This window comes from Pundamilia nyererei, unplaced genomic scaffold (genome assembly GCF_000239375.1).
Source record: "Pundamilia nyererei isolate P.nyererei 1_Seehausen unplaced genomic scaffold, PunNye1.0 scaffold00114, whole genome shotgun sequence".
In the NCBI taxonomy this organism is placed as follows: Eukaryota; Metazoa; Chordata; class Actinopteri; order Cichliformes; family Cichlidae; genus Pundamilia; species Pundamilia nyererei.
In genome coordinates, this window is record NW_005187515.1 from 988,091 (window position 1) to 1,005,021 (window position 16,931).

General features: G+C 40.2%; 1 protein-coding gene across 1 annotated transcript in view; it reads left to right on the forward strand.

The window, feature by feature from the left end:
- Positions 1-16,931, forward strand: part of LOC102215665 (neurexin-2-like) — a 337,295-nt gene that overhangs the window by 290,542 nt on the left and 29,822 nt on the right. The window contains exon 6 of the mRNA XM_013913079.1: positions 10,172-10,473. Coding sequence (XP_013768533.1) covers positions 10,172-10,473 — 302 coding nt within the window. The remainder of the gene's footprint in view (positions 1-10,171; positions 10,474-16,931) is intronic.

Consider the following 16,931-nt stretch of genomic DNA (forward strand, 5'->3'; position numbering starts at 1 on the left):
TGTGTGTTTGTGTGCTTGCTACTCCCTAAAATACCTAACTCCGTTTTTAGTGCTCGACCCAAAATGACTAAAGGAGAGCCTTAAGTCAACAAGATCTAGAGGAAGACGCGCTGACAAGGTTTCTCCAGGTGAACCTCTGGAAGGATTACTAACAACTGCCTGCAGCTGAAATTGCCTCTGAATTGCTAACGGTTTCTCATCCACTCCGCTTTCTGTGACGCATGACAGATGCCTGTTGGCTTCAGCTCTCTGTCACTTACCCACTGGCTACTATGCAGGTCTCCTGAGGCACATGAGTCTGCTGCTGCCTAGGGTTTTCTCAGCCCCTTAAAACCAAACACTATTAGGCATTAGTAAGATATCAATTTAGACTTAATTTATCAATTATACGCATTACTCCTCCTTAGCATATAAGCTCATATATAACATTCTTAATGACAAAACTATTTCTTTATAAAGCATTACATCAAGTACAAACAAGCTATTTAAGAGCTGTTAATAGTTCACGGCATCACAGATTTTCCAGCTGGAAGCTGATGCACACTTTTTTGTAGTGTTTACACCCATTTGTTTCTGATGATAATAAAAAACTTTAGCTAGCTACCTTTATGATGTTGGGCTAAATTCTGCAGGTATAACAGCTTCAGCTCTTCTGGGAAGGCTTTTCACAAGGTTTAGGTGTGTTTTTATGAATTTGTTGATCACTCATGGAGAAGTGCATTTGTTAGGTGAGATACTCACTCATCCATGTCTTTATAGACCTTGCTTTGTGCCCTGGTGGACAGTCATGTTGAAACAGGAAGGAGCCATCCCCAAACCGTTCCCACTAAGTTGGGAGCATGAAATTGTTAAAGTTTCTTGGTATGCTGTCCAGTCGTGACGTGACTTACACCACTTTATCCCACACTTTCCATTGTGCTTGGTGATGAGTGGCCGTGGAAACCCATTCCATGTTCTTGAGCTAATCTGACGGTCACATGAAGTTTTGAAGTGTGTTGAGAATGACTCCACTTTGTGGAGTTGCTGTTGTTCCCAGTCATTTCCACTGTATTATAATATTTTTTAATATGGTATTTATGTTTTATTTGTATTATGTCCTTAATGTTAAGCATTTTGGTCAGCACTTGCTGTTTTTGCCTTGGCTATCACTAACAGTTAGCTGTGGAATATTTACAATTGCGGAAATGTCGCGACTGGACTTACATTTCAGGATTCTGTACACATTAAGTGAGTTATGTTTGCATCGTGCATGCATGTCTTACTAATGCTTAACAGTGTGTAGTTCCATCAAGCTTAAAGTCTGCACTTCACTTGCATCTTGATTGTTTGATTTAAGATCAACCATTGCAAATTATTTAAATACAAAAGATGTGCTACTATCCTCAACCTTTACAGTGACCAGTGATTTTTTTTTATAGTGCAAGTTTGTTTGGTTCTAATTTCATGTTTCATTTTCTCTTTTCTGAAAGCTGAAATTAAGCTACAAGTTGCCATCTTTGTTTTCAAAGACTCAAGGTCTTCTAATGTGCTTTCTTCTCATTATAGATTTAATTGTCTTTCTTCCATCATAGCATGACAGAAACAATAATGGGCAGGACAGGTTTGTTAGATGAATTCCAACTTTGTTAGAATTGTTTGTCAGGTACGCATTGCCAGTCCCTACTTTTCCTTGTTTCACAGCAGAGTCTGTGTTTGTCTGCAAAAAGCCACGTCTTCCCGCTCCTCTGGGCAGCTACACCATTTTTTGATACAGGGATCATGAGGTCAAGCGCCTTTAGCAACAAGTTTCGCTCATTAAAACTGTTTCTCAGCTGACTGGATGCATTACGCTTCAACATGATGACATTACTTATTGCCTCTCTCAACACTGGCATTTACTGTAATTTGACCCTGCAGTAAGGCTGTTTCTTTGTGTGTCTTTTCTCCCCTAAGCTGTCATTCTTACCCTTTGCAACTTCGTCCTCTTCATTTATTATTTTCCAGCGTGAACAAAGGTTCAAAGCAGACCCTTATAAGTAGACAAAATAAGCCAAAATTGTACTGCAGCAAAAGTACTGTCACTTTACGAAAAATAAATAAATACCACGATATAAAGATGCGTACTGAAATAAATGTCTATAGTAATTTTACAAAGAAATACTAGCACAGCGCTGCAGCACACTTTCACTTTAATATAACGTTGGGCACACGTATCCTGAACTCTTTCACTCTGCTGCTGTTGATGGCATTAACATATTAAGTAAAGCAATTAACAATGAATAATTTTTCAGGCAATTTGCCAAGGATTCTCATACAATTAAAAGAACCCACATAAAACAACACCAGGCACCATTCCAAGTGAACACCACATTGTTTTTCATTTATTCTCTCCTTTATCGACAGTAATTTGTGATATAATATGCCACAGTGCAGTTCATTAAAGTTGATGTATGTTTATCTTTAGGCAGTCAGTTTATATGTTAATAAAACAGAGAGCGACTTGAGCTATGTGGTACTTGTTGACCTGTCTTTTAATATGCAGTCAAGTATCTGAGCTTAGCCAGTGTTCACTGGAGCCACTGGAGGAAGAAACGTATAAAAAAATAATAAATTTCAAATAATAAGAAAAAGTATGCGTTGGACGTTCACATGGCTGGTTACGTGTTTGCTGTGGCAAAAGAATGTGGTCAGTAGAGAATGGTGAGTCATCTTTCTCCACTGGGAAAAGTGTACAGCTAATTTAACTTGGAAATAAGTCATATGTACGGTGGCACTGAGGTGCAAAACACAACAAAACACAACAAAACCGAAAACATTTCTTTACATTTCAATTGTTTTTGAATGCACAGACACCAAGTCATCCAAATCATTCCCTGTTTATTTTGTACTATTTTCAGCATATATTTCACAAGATGTGCGGTTAGTGCAACATGACAATGAGGGGGCTGAGACAGCTCAAGTTGAGTGTATTTTGTGGCTCCAGCTAATAGGGCTTATTATGCACTTAGCCGGACTTGCAGGCCCCTTAGCCATCTCCCTGTTGGCTAAGGGGCCTGCCATTCAGGACCACACAGGCCTGTTGTTAGTGTCAGTTTACTTGACATTTTCTTTCTGTCTACTTTGAGCCCAGAGACTAAGCAGCTTTCCACTGTGATAATGGTCACCTGCCACATACCCACAGTGGGAAAATGAATATGCAGAAAGAAGGAAAAAGTGCAAATCAGAAGAAGTGTAGGTGCGTCTTGAGCTTGCTGCCACTATGTCTGATGTTGTAGTTACAAAATAGGTTGTTTCCAAGGTGACAGACAATCAAAGTCAACCATTTTACCCCCATTACTTTCTCTATCTTCAATTAGCATCAAGACGAATAGAGGGCAGGCAGAACTGTCTCATGGAAAGGTTCAATAAAAACTTGCAGCAGTGACAGTGACAGTACTTAACAGACAATTCTGACCCAACGCACAGAAGCAGTCTCGAAGTGAAGGTGAGAATTAGTGTGCAAATAATTCTTTATTGTATTCTTACAACAGCCCTTTAGTGCCCTTCAAATACCACCAAAGTAATGACATGAAGAAATTAAATTACAACGAACCTTGCCTGCTCCAAATCTGACCTGAAGCTTTATTAAAATTTAAAAAAATCCAGTGCAGTGTTTTTATGCCAGTGTGTGCTGACTAGGTGCTAAATCATGGGCTGAATAAATGAATGAATGTCTTGTAGAAAAAACAAAACAAAAGAACAAGACAAAAAGAGTAACATCATGATCATGAAAGTACATTTGAAAGTACAAAACATAACAAAAATACGCCATCTGAATGACTGCATTTGGGGATTACACTTTCTTTCAGCTGGTCAGTCTTATTTTCAGATATATTGTCTATAACTTCTCTGGAGGAATTCTTACTACGGCCGATGATTTAAAGACTAGATAAATACATGCTATCTCCAAGTCCTGTAGCTCTTTATCCACCTGTGTTATCTCCACCAATTTTGTGGCACTATCACTGACAGCTGGATAAATATTTTGTGTTTGTAGAGCTCAAGAGGTAAACACAAAAGCTAAGAATAACTTAAATGCCTTTTTGTTCTCTTTTATTACCTCAGTGTGCACAATTCAATAGTGACACTCGTGGGTTTTTTAGCAGCATCCATCTGAGCAAAAGGAACACTGTGAATGACATAATAGCACATTCACTATGGCTCAATGAGCATCTTGCGGGAAAGGAAGGACCAAACAAAGAGCCTTGGCCTGCAGCCAACAGGCTGCAAAGACACCAAATTATAGTCCCTTCATTACAGGATTGCAATCAGTTCATGGATCGATACATACAGTAATCACTATCTGTGCAGAGAAAGTAGAGTGAAAAGGATTGGTGGAGGGAACAATGTCTCAGTATTTCAGCCTCAGCAAGAGACTGGAGAGATCCATAACTGCATTCACAAATTGCCAATTTGGCTTACTAACCACAGGCTGTATCACGACCACACAAGAGGTAGGCTTCTAGCACAGGGCTCATCCTTAAATGCTACAATTTAAGGAAGAAAGTGTTGTGCATTTCATTATCAAGTGTGCAAAAACAAGAGAATCTGCAAATACATACCCATATCTAACCAAAAATGCACACATTTCTGTTGACATGCTGCTATTTTCGTTATCCCACGAGGCACAACAAAGTGCCAGTACATGGCTGGTTTTAGAAACGTGCTTTTAAACAGTCAGAGTAATTCATTAGCTTTGGTCTGAGCTTAGAATGCTGATAGTTTTATTTAAGGACAGCTGTTCAAATGAAAGCGTGAGGAAGACGAAGGAAACCTAAAGCGTGTAGGGATCACAGAGATTTGAGCAATCAATCCTCTTGTAACCGTTTCCCTGCACCTGACCTTCTGACCCTGGAACTCACCCCTCTTTTCAAAATCAGCATAACCCTCATTCTCCTGTCAGTGTACTCTATCTTTTAGCTCTCTAAAATTCCAATTTTAATTTGTGGAATACATGTTATGAGTATAAGAGTGATGATGCGTAGGCACTGCTTCTTTATCGCTGCCTTGGGAATTGGTGTGCTCATATGTGTGTTTGCTTATGAGGTGCGGATTTCATGAGCATTTGAGCATAAGCAGGTTCTTTAAAACTGGCCAAATGTTTAATAGCCAAACAAATGTTTTCTTCAGCACTTCACAGGCCTTGTCTTCCTTACAGCTAGCTTAGGAGACTAGCCGCTGTCTGTGGACCCAGCAGGCCTATTGGATTCATGAAGCAGCATCAAAGCTTTCATATGCCCCTTACATTTCCCACTGCTCTCTCTCATCTTGCTGCCGAATCGTTTCTCCAAAGCTGTCGGATACTCTCTCTGCAGGGTGGATGGCACTCATCGAAAACTAATAGAGGGTGACTTCATATGCACATGGCGTGTGCGTCTGTGCAAGAGCAGTGAGGTAATGTGATGTGACGAGCAGATTTGCCAGCGTGTGGTCATCGAGATTTCGAATGGTTTTGCATGCACACATGCACGTTTATTTTTATTTTTTGTCTCGTCTTATTCCATTCTCTCTTTGCTAATTCCCCTAAAACTACGTAATCACTTCCGATATGTAATCCAATCGGCCAAAGAAGCAGTATGTTAAGGTTCATTATGCGTTGACTAATGCTCTGCACAAGTTTGGATGAAGCTAGTCATGCAGCTCATCTTATTAAACCTGTCTCTCTGTCTGAGCTGAATCCAATTTAAAAACACATGCTGCTCTGTGCTTTTATTACTGTAAAAGCCAGCAATGGTTAGCTTAAAACGGCGCTTTTGGGTCCAGCACTGACAAACGCAGATTGTATTTGCGTATGACATTTTATCACAATTTAGGATACCCTATTTTTCCAGCATGGACAAATTTTTGAAACACTTTGGTATGACAGGCGGGCATATTCATTTAATCTTACCCTGATGCTTATAAAGTAGCACTTAAGTGACACAGTAGCTGTACTGTTAAGACTGCATGTGTGGTACTGAATGTGGGTGTGTAGGTCGAAGTGTGCGATAGGCTAAGACAATGCCATTGATTCCTCTCTGGCTGGGATTCCATCGTCTTCCTGTTTCCCTCTTCACCCTTCAGTTCACATAAATAAAGCGCACATCCTCAAAGAACACAGAAGGCCACATAGCGCAGTAAACAAACTGCTTGACACAGTGTCTGCTGCAAAGTGCTTAACTGCTGCTGCGTTGATGGTGGTTTGATTGTGACAGAGCTAGTAAGTGGGAGTTGAGGTTAGCGTGTCCATTTTTCTGCGAGGTGTAAAGTTATGTGGGAAAAAAGTAATTTTTTAATGTGTTTTAATACGTTTTTAAATACTATTTTCAGGAGAGCTTGGGGAAAAAGAGGTGGTATGATACTGTTAAGAACTGGAAGGGTTCAGCACTTCTGAACGTCATATTTTTATCAAGTCTGAGTTTGAATTTGCTTTGCACATCTTATATACTAGCATTATTTAATGTTTGAAACCACCAAGCTTCCAGTGGTGCTTCTTCCCATTGGATAGCCGGTGGATATAACAACCTGAACACCAGGAAAGGCCACTGAAGTTGCATTTGTTCATAAAGACAGATGATACGCACAATAAATCTGCGCATTCATGAAGCAACTGCTGGATGGATTGCTCTGCATAGTTGGAATGAGTGTATCACTTTGGCCCCTAAAAAAACTAGCACCAAAGGTGTATTTAACACATGTTATAAAATCAAATATCAGAGGAACTCAACATTTAATTGACAAAAAAAAAAAAAAACGATGTTATTATGGGTGGATAAATTTCAAATAAGTCATTTCTGTAATGTAGTCAGGGCTTCTGTGAGATTAATTGAGACCTTGACAGCACTTTAGTCTCTTCTGCATGCTTCTGCGTCTCCTCTTTCCTCTGGCTAGAGTCTACTCTTGGGCTTTACTGCAAAAGATTTGATCAGAGTGAAACGCATACACTTCAAGTGTGTATGTGCGCAAGAGCGCTACCATGGGAACTGGAGGACGAGATAGAGATGTAGATGTAAAATGAAAAACAGATGCATAGGAACAAGCTCATATTCACAGGAGCTGGAGTGGTCTCAGAGAAAAGTCATTCTTTATATTAGGTTTTGCGCCTAGATTGAAGCGATCGTGTCACTCCTGGGAACCGGCAGGAGAGCTTTTCCAGTGCTCCGCAGTGTGTAGGAAGATCACCCAGAGTATACAAAGGATACTGGAAATGACTTAAGCTGGCTAACATGAGAAGGATCAGTGGATCCCTGATAGCACTGCAGTGTGTTACTGACTTGCTAATGATGCTGTTTTGTTTCTTTTTTTGCTTCTACTTCTGGCTCCAAATTCTTATCCAAAAATCATATGACTGTGTTAACCTTTACATAATTTGCTGAAGGGCATTGTTGGCATCATGACCAAACTGTCTGGTGTTACGGTGAAAATCCACCCACCCATTTGTCCTCTCCTGTCACTCTCCAGCCTTATCTCCTCCCCTCAGCCTTCTGTTCATTAAACAGACATAAACAAAAGAAAGTTTTTTTGTTGTTTGTCTCTGCATTGCATGGAGCTCAGTCTCACTGAGCTCATGGAAGCATGGACAAGCTGTTTGTTGCTTACCGTTAACAGCCCATAGTATGGGAGGTGGTCCAACTTAGTACATAATTGAAAATGGTTGCTGTGGTCCATTTGCTACGCTTTTGTTCCTCCTACATCAGCAACACAGGCACCGCTAGGATGCTGCTCTTGGGGGGATTTGCTTTTGTGTGTCATTTGTCCCCTCCATCTCCTTCTCTCCACTCTTGATGCCTTTTTTTATGACAATTCACACTTCAGTTGAGATTGCTCTAAATTTCGATTTCAGCCAAAATGCTCTTTTAAGTAGCTGTCTCTGTCTGGATGCTATTTGTCCCTCACTTCCTCTTTTTTTTTTGTCACTCCTGAAATGTTTTCTTTTATGTGAGTGCATCCACCCATATTATGTGGCTGTGTTTTGTCTCAAAGTGAGCGCTATCATCTTCCTTAATGTTCCCGAAGTATAGCTGTTAGTATGTCACTTAACACGGCACTCTTTAAAGATCTCCTTTCCTTTGCTCGTGTCATCCATCCATCACTTGTTCCTCATCCACATGATGTAATGTGCTTTTTTCCTTACGTGTGCTGCCTGACACTGAAAAATCTTTGGTGATATAGGGCACTTGAGCATCAAATCGACATGCTATTATTCCCCGGCCCACCCTTCCACCACACGTTTTTCCTCTCTCACCTGCTCATGTGATCTGGCCTTTCAATATGTCCGCCAATGGGTTGGCCGTCCCTTCTGGCCAGCCCATCCCTTCTCCTCAGGGAAATGCACCAAGGTCTTGAAGTCATTCTTTTTTTCTTTTTCCGTGTGTAATGGAACTTCAGGATAAACTAGATTTGATGATCCACCCATACAGGGTCCTCTTGGCAGTTTGACTTTGCCCTCTCCCCCTCCCTAAACCTCATTACTCAAGGCTGATTCTTCAGACCGGCGTCCTCGGGGAAACAGAAGTGTAGAAGGGCAAATGAACATAGGAAGCAGAGTGTCACTTCAGATCACAGCTCATGTCAGGAAACTAGTTGATTTGTGTAAGTGCAGAGCGAGCAAGAGTTCTTTTAAACTTGAGCTCATGCTGTTGTCGGTGATGTTGTCTGTTTATACTCTTTTCTTTCTTTTGCCAAGCAGCTGAATTGCTATTATTCCCAAATTAAAATGACACAGAGTTGATCCAGCCAGGAAATGAGGTTATTGCTCTTTATAAGAGTAATGGGATTTGGGGCGACAGAAAATGGTTCAATTAAAATATTAGATATAAAATGTAAAAGGAGTAAATAAGTAGATTGCAAGTCAGAAGAAACAGTACGGCGAGCCAGATGTTACTATTTCTCCTGCTCAGTGAATCCAGCGTCCACGTCATGACTCAAGTGACGGAGGTGTCACTGTTCTCTGTGTTCTTGCTGCGTTTTTTCTGTTGTGACAGCTGCAAGTGTTTGTTCATTTCTTGACAGATGCACACAGTGTCCTCCCTGGCTGCTGTTAGGCTGCTGTTTGACATATGTCCATTGTACAAACTGTCTGTTTTGACTGGTAGTGTGTGAATAAAGCTCAATGTAGTGGAAGGAGGCCATGTGCTACAGACAGACTGGCAGGCGTTAGCAAAGTTGTCAACACCTTTTTTCCTCCCCTTCCTTCTCTCTTTAAAAAAGTGTTCTTCAGTTTCACTTTGTCTAGTCTCTGCTTTCATGTTTCTCTGTTTTGCTGTAATTCAAACACATCTTTGTATCTAATTGTAACCCAGATGTTTGCTTTGCTCTGATGAAAGGAATCCTATTTTACACAAGATGCTGTCGTGCCGCTGTGTTGTAGTGCAGATGCATCGGTCTGCACTGACGTTACTTGTTTGTGGGATTCAATTTATGAGCAAATCTTGTTTTTGATCTGCAAAGCTTCCATGTTTAAAACGTTTGTTGGGGGTATAAGAGTGACAGCAACTATCAATGTTCTACTAAAATTAGTAACCTTATCAAATCAGTTGCATCTCCAAATGGGCTATATAACCTCACAATGCTTTTAACCTTCTGGAGTAAATGAACACACCAGTGCATCCAACTTACATCACCGTGTCAAGATGACCAGCAGCAAGCTGCAGCCTCACCAAGTCTCCGCTTCAACTTGTGTGGAATGAGCAGATTTGATGTACCAATCTTTACATTGGTACATTATACATTTTCGATGTATAAAAGTCCTACACCAAAAGAAATAAAATAAAAAATGAAGCTAACAAAATAACCATGCTGATGTTGCCTTTGTACTGGACACATCTCACATGACAGAAGCTTTTTAGATATTCTGTGATTCTTGCGCTGTTAATATAAATTAAAAGAGCAAAAATGTTGTGTTTAGTGTTATATTTTAGATCATCTTAATAGATATTTAGGATATTCATTTGTCAATTTGTCATTTGTAGCTTCATATTGCAAAGCGCCATCTTTTAAATTAACCCTCTGATGTCTGTTTTTTCCCCACATAAAAAGTAAACTAATAATAGAATGACTGATTTTTGAATACACACATGCTGCTAATTTCAAAGCTTTAACTCCTGAACAGAAATGTCCTTTTACTTACAGACCTACCTCTCTTCCCCCCTTACCCCCACTTTATTTTTTCCAGGCAAGGAAGAGTCAGTAGCCACCTTCAAGGGCAACGAGTTCTTCTGCTACGACCTGTCCATGACACCCATCCAGAGCAGCACCGACGAGATCACGCTTTCCTTCCGAACGCTGCAGCGCAACGGGCTCATGCTGCACACTGGCAAGTCGGCTGACTATGTAAATCTTTCCTTGAAGAGCGGCGCGGTTTGGCTAGTCATCAACCTGGGCTCGGGGGCCTTTGAGGCTCTGGTGGAGCCTGTCAACGGCAAGTTCAATGACAACGCCTGGCATGATGTGCGCGTCACCCGCAACCTGCGCCAGGTAAACACTGTCTGCATCATCCGAGGCCGCAGCAGTCAGGATTGTGCATCTGTTTGCCACACACGCTATCTTTGAATCATTGTCTTTTTCTCTCAGCATATGGAGAATACGTTGAGTCGTTGTCTTACCTTTCTCCTCTCTTGCTTGTTTTTCTTCCTTTCTGTCATAACAGAAGTTTCTTTTTTGCAGGGTCAAGTTGAACAGGAGGACCTTTTCTATTTTCTATTACTATTTTGATGCTTTTTGTTTTAAAGATGAACCAGGTGACCAATGATACATGTCATCTTCATGCCCCTGTCATGCAAAGGCAAAAGATACGAAAAACATGTGACAGATAACATTATAGTTAACATACAGTACATGAAATCAAAGAAATCCAAAGATTTATGCAATGTTCTTATTAATGAACCAGGAGGAGAAGTGCTCTGCTTAGTATGTATGCACATAATTTACTCAGGTACACAAATGGAATGCACCACAATTTATCAAAGGTGACAATGCTCTTAAGACCTTTCTGAACAAATTACCTAACACATCTTTGCAAACCTTTAATGGTAGCTAATGGAAAACAAAAGAACACAGGTTTGTGTGTAATCTCTGTGACATACCGTGGGTCTGTGTATGCTAGAAAACACAAAGGACATGCATCGACAGTGAACTCTCTGAATACTGGACCCTCTGGATGCAGCAAGTCATCAATTGGCAGGTGCAGATACCAGCAGCAAGATACAATCAATTTCACTTACACCTGCCGTGCTTACTTCTTCACATTTTTGGGAGGAATTGTAATTGGAATAAATGGCTTGTCAGAACTAATAATGGGCATTGTAAGCAGTCTGGATGCAAAAAAGCCTAGCCTGAATACATTAACACAAAGATGGTGCATCAGCTTCTTTATGTTTGTCTTCAAAAATATCTGTGAAAAGCAGTCAGTAGTATTAAGCCACTTCTAGACAGTGGAGAACTTCTTGTTGTACAAAAAGCATGACAGCAAAGTGATTCTTAATGTGGAATAAGTGCTGTTAAATTATAGGGAATTTCTTTATGCTAACCACACTGCAATTTGAGTCGTATTGCAGTAATGTTCTTGGACATTTCAGTGCGGTAAGTTAGTCTGACATTTGTAAAGCTGATCTTTTATTAGCATATGCTGTACTTGCCTTAGGATAAAGGCAAATGATCACACACTCAGAAACACACAGGCTCCATTTAGACACCCTGGCTCAGAAATGCACACATGTACGGACAAATGTGTAATCAGCAGAGCGAGACTAATGTAATGAGTTTGGAAAGCCAACACAAGTTTAAAAATTTACAGCATGAGCCAATCCACCTACCACCTACTGCACCATAATGATCATTAGGTAAATATGACATATGCCATACACATACGCACTTGCTACACTGACAGCATTATTGTCTGTTTGGAGGTTTGTATGGTATGCCTAGACATTCATGCCTCATTATGGGCATGAATGTCATGATAAGTTTTGGCTGTTAAAGATTTCTTTGAGCTGGTCTTTTTCCCGTGTGGAATACGTACATTTTTCTTTTTTTCTAATCCACACATGATCAAAAGTATAAATACAGGCTAATTAGCTTTATGGGTGTATGGTAACCTCTGATTACAACTGTATACACTGTCTACTCCTGTTCATGACGCCCATCCAGAGCAGCACTGCAGCGCAACGGGCTCAAGCTGCGCACTGGCAAGTCGGCTGACTATGAGAATCTTTTCTTGATTGGAAAAAAAACATTGAGTTATAGTCAGTCAAGATGGCCTCATAACATATTTAATATATCTGGGTCTTGAAACTAGTAAGCATGTCTAGTGAACTAGATATTCTACGAGAACGTACATTGTTTTATTTCTATAACTTGGTGGAGAAATCTTGACACAAAACCTTTCAGATTTTTTTTAAAATACTGAGTAATAAATATCAAGTTTTCTTCTGTTATGTAAAGTTCTACACATCTTTAATGTATAAAAACTAACCACCCACATCATGTTCTCGAGGCAGTCTCTATTGACTGACAGTCCAGACTGAATCCCCAGTGGATCTTTGTAATTGACTTAACAGGCACTCCTAATGTTGAAGAGCTCTACGTTTACACTGGACACTTCCCATGAAGAGACACTTAAACAGAGATATCAGTGACACTGACCACCTCTGACCCAGCAGATCAATGACTGCGGACATGTTTCCGTGTAGAATACAGTGGCGTGTGGCATCAGATGTTCTTACAGTCCTATTCAGTGCATTCAATTTTGAAATTTAGTCAGAAATGACCAAAGTTTTTACCATAGTCTATCAACAGTTGGCCAATTTAAGCTCAAATAATGAAGTTAATAACTTTTTTTAAAAAATTTTACTTACAGTTTAATAAGTTGGACTACAATCCCAATTCCAAAACAGCTGGGACACTGTAAAATGTACGTAAAACAGAATACAATGATTTGCAAATCTCATAAACACATATTTTATTCAAAAAAAAAACTGAACTAAACGAAACTAGAAAACAAAACTATTAGAAAAAGGCACTGGGTCATTTTGAAGTTGAAGGCACTCCCCTCAAAACATTTTTGGAAAAGGGCCATGGGTGATCTTTATTGTAGTTTTGATGCCTCAAATGTTTTCAATTGATAAAAGGTCCTGAAGGCCAGTTCAGCACTCTACTACAGTGAAGCCATGTTGTTGTAATAGATGCAGTATGCGGTTTAGCATTTCATGCCTGAAATGCACAAGGCCTTCCCTGAAAAAGACGTCATCCTGTAAATACGTTTATGGATGTAATAATTGTATACAAATATAAAACAGTTGTCTGAGTATATGAGGATTAAGGTGAATGTTATACTCATTTGATCCTACTCACCTACTTAAAATTCCCTGCACATAACACCACGTGTGATTACTAATAAATAAGAATTGTAGAGACTGGTTCATCAGCATGTGCACATTTGGTGACCTTTACATAAATTAAGTTATTTAAATTATATTATCTGTTCCTTAAATGCAGCTGAAAATGTGAACAGTCACTTACACAATTGAAACCATTGTCTTCTGCTGCCTATTGAAGCTAACATGATATATTAAAATATAGCCACCAAGCTACCAAATACTAGCTAAGGTCATCGTACTGAACCAGTGGTGTTCAAAGTCTCATCCATTATGCGTCTACTGTTCTAACGTCGCTTGCAACGTCATGCATATCTACGTCTGCATCAACAAGCTCCAAAATAAGTAAAGCCTGTGAGCTCTTACAAGCCCGGCCGTCTCTCTGACTCTCCCTCTCCCTCTGCATGTGTATATTTGCTGTCTTTCTCCACAAAACCTATGAATTTGTCAGCTTTGTGCAGGATAAAATGAAGCAGACAGAATTAGGTGAGGTGATAGGGACTTGCTGCCAAGAGAGAGAAGAGAAAGGGGAGGGGTGGGGAGAAATGGGTATACTATATGCCTAACAAGCGATCACAGCTTCAGAGCTCCCCTTGGTGGTAACCGACAGTACTGCAAGCATCTGTGAAGCGAGGGTAGTCTAATCCTAGTGGTGTATATTTGACAGACAGGTGAGTGCACTCATCTTGACCTTTCATCAGTGCAAATCTCTAAACTCAATACACAAACATGCTCACTCATGCATACACTATTCACTTACACTTTGGTTTAAACAACTAGCAAGGCATCCCTCCCCCTCCCTCTGCATGGTTGCTTACCATCCTGGATTTCTGGTGACAGTTCTCTCCTGTGGGATTCCAAACACACAGCAGAAAAAAAAAAGACAAAGATGGAAACACTCATGTCAAGGTGTCCTAGAAAATTATAAATATATCACACACAGCACCAAAAAAGAACTGAGAACTGAAAAAAATGGGTCAAATATTAAGTTTGCAATGCCACACTAGTCCGCAGTTTAGGCCTCTCTCTCTCCTAATGCATCCAATTTTAAATAAAACCGCTCATTTCCACTGTACCATATGGTCAGTGAGCATTGATTTTCAGATCTTTTCAATTCCTTGTACGAGTTTCCCAGAAGCCCTGCAGACATAATAGGTGCTTGCCATTTACTTCTAAATGATTGTTTCTTTCTCCTCGCTCCTTACATTACCCAGAAAGTGGTGCAAACTGCCATCATGAAAGCTGCTCCAGTGTTCCCATTTCTGCTCAGAGGAGTCTGGAGGGATCCCAGAGGAAGCTTGGGTGACAGTACATATGATTCTCTGTCTTTTACTGGACACATACACTCCTGAAGTGGGAATCTGTCTTTTATTGGTCACTGAAGGAGAATGTAGTTCAGATTCGAAGCCTAAGAAAAAGTATGGAAATTAGAGTTACAATTGGCAAAAGAGTGTGTGTTTTACAGAGCAACAGTAGCAAATCCAGGGCTTGTGATTGGCTATGTCTTTATTTGATTGCTTTTTTTATAGCACAGAAACAGGACAGGTTAACGCTGAACAGAAAGCTCCGACAGCTGTTTACTTGCATGAGCATTATCCCCATAGATTTAAAAGTTAAACAAAAAAAGCAGTGTCAAGCATCAGCTGTAAGTGTATGATGTCTGTTTTGTTCACGCATGATAAATGAAGGACAAAGGATTAAGTGGAAGCCCAGTGTATGCAAGCATGTAAGCATTTTTCCTTAGCAGGCCCCTGGCACTTGGTGGTAAGTGCATGTTTCCATCATCTACCACACATATGCACCCATTCTGTGATTTGTTAAGAAAACTATGATGCAGTTCCAGGGAATATGTTGGACTGGCATCGCTTAGTATACTTATTTTTATTGTTGGAGGGCAAACTTTCTGTGTTGACGATTACTTGAATGATCAAAATGGCCCACATACTGTAATGCTTAACAGGCATTTGGGTCCCACAGGCCATCAGAGGAAATATGAGACACATGCTGACAGAAGGAAGGAAATAAACACTTGTATTGCTGTATTTTTTGCTTGTGGGAGAGTGAAAGAGCAGTTTTGTGCACAACAGAGAGTGGGGAATGAAGTGCAGCGATGGCCGGGGGAGGGGGGGGGGCACAAGAGAGGGAGACAATGGTTTGTTCTGTAGTACAAACACAAGAACAGAGGAAAGCGTTCTTTTAATTCCCCAATGTGACTTTACAATCAAAAGATTCAACATCCATTGAGTCCCAGAACTGGGTCTGTATCTTATCCAGCGCCTAGAGAGAGCGGGAGACCTTTGAACTCAATATCTCGTTTTTTTTGCTATCCCATTTTCCTTATTGTGTCACTGTCACCCTTTCCTCCCTTTTCCTCTCTCACCTTCGACATCATCTGTCCTATTCTCTTTAGCTAGGACAGAATATGACTCTTCCTTTCCGTCAGCCTTGATGTTCAAGTTTCCCATCCATGCACCTCACCATATAACTGCAACAAAGCAGCTATAGAATTAATGAAGGGATCAAACAATTTTTTATGTTCTAGTGCTTAGTGTATAGGTCTGATGTTCAACGGCTGACCCAGAGTTCATCTTGAGCTGAAGGGCTTTGATCTGTACGAGGGTCGAGTTAAGCAAAGGTCATGTTGAATTCCAATCTTTCACACATACAGTACAGCAGGCGTTGTGCACTGCTTCACATCCTTCAGAATGCAATGAAACGACTGGGCAGATTTCTTTCCTTTTTAAAAAAAAAAGTGCTATCTTTGAATTTAAAAAAAAGTTATAGTTAGCTTAGAAACAATGGAATCACAGCTATTATCAAATGAGAGAAAATGCAATTATAATTATTTTTCAAGGGGATTTAGTTACAAAATGTAGCCCCAAAGCCACTATGTGCAGCAGCAAACCCTTTGGGTTCTTACCAGAAACAAAGAAACAATTAAGTAACCTCAAATAAGGCACAAATCAAGGAAAACTTAGCATTGTCTTTCCAGCAGAAAGAGAGAATACACTGCCATAGTATCGAAGGTACAAACAAGCTCGCTGCTAAATGCAGCCTCTCTGAGCCTTTTTACAACAATTCCGATAATATACTGGAGATAGCCACACTCCACAGGGGGAAGGAGTGTACCTAGATGCAGGAGGATCAAAACACAGTACTCACTAGTGCCACAAACAAACACGTGCACAGACAAAGCCCATGAAACCCTGAACTTCGGCAATTTTGCATGCAAGTCCTCCGTAACGGATAGACACCGGTGCTAGCTGCATGCGTTCACATTATGCGCACAGCTCACATTATGTTTACACACATCCTTTCACTCTACCTAAGAAAGGTTTTAAATTCCAAAAGAAACAGTCGCAGTTGAATTGCTCAAAATGACTGAAAATCCCAAAGCTTCTTTGTCATTGTTTTTTGTGTTGAAAGCATTACTTCTTCTGAAATGTGGTATTGCTAAATGTACTGTAGCATACCGAAGCCATGCACTCATTTAAATGTAATGCCTGTTACTGTGACATTACAGTATGTATGTATATTTATATATATATATATATATATATA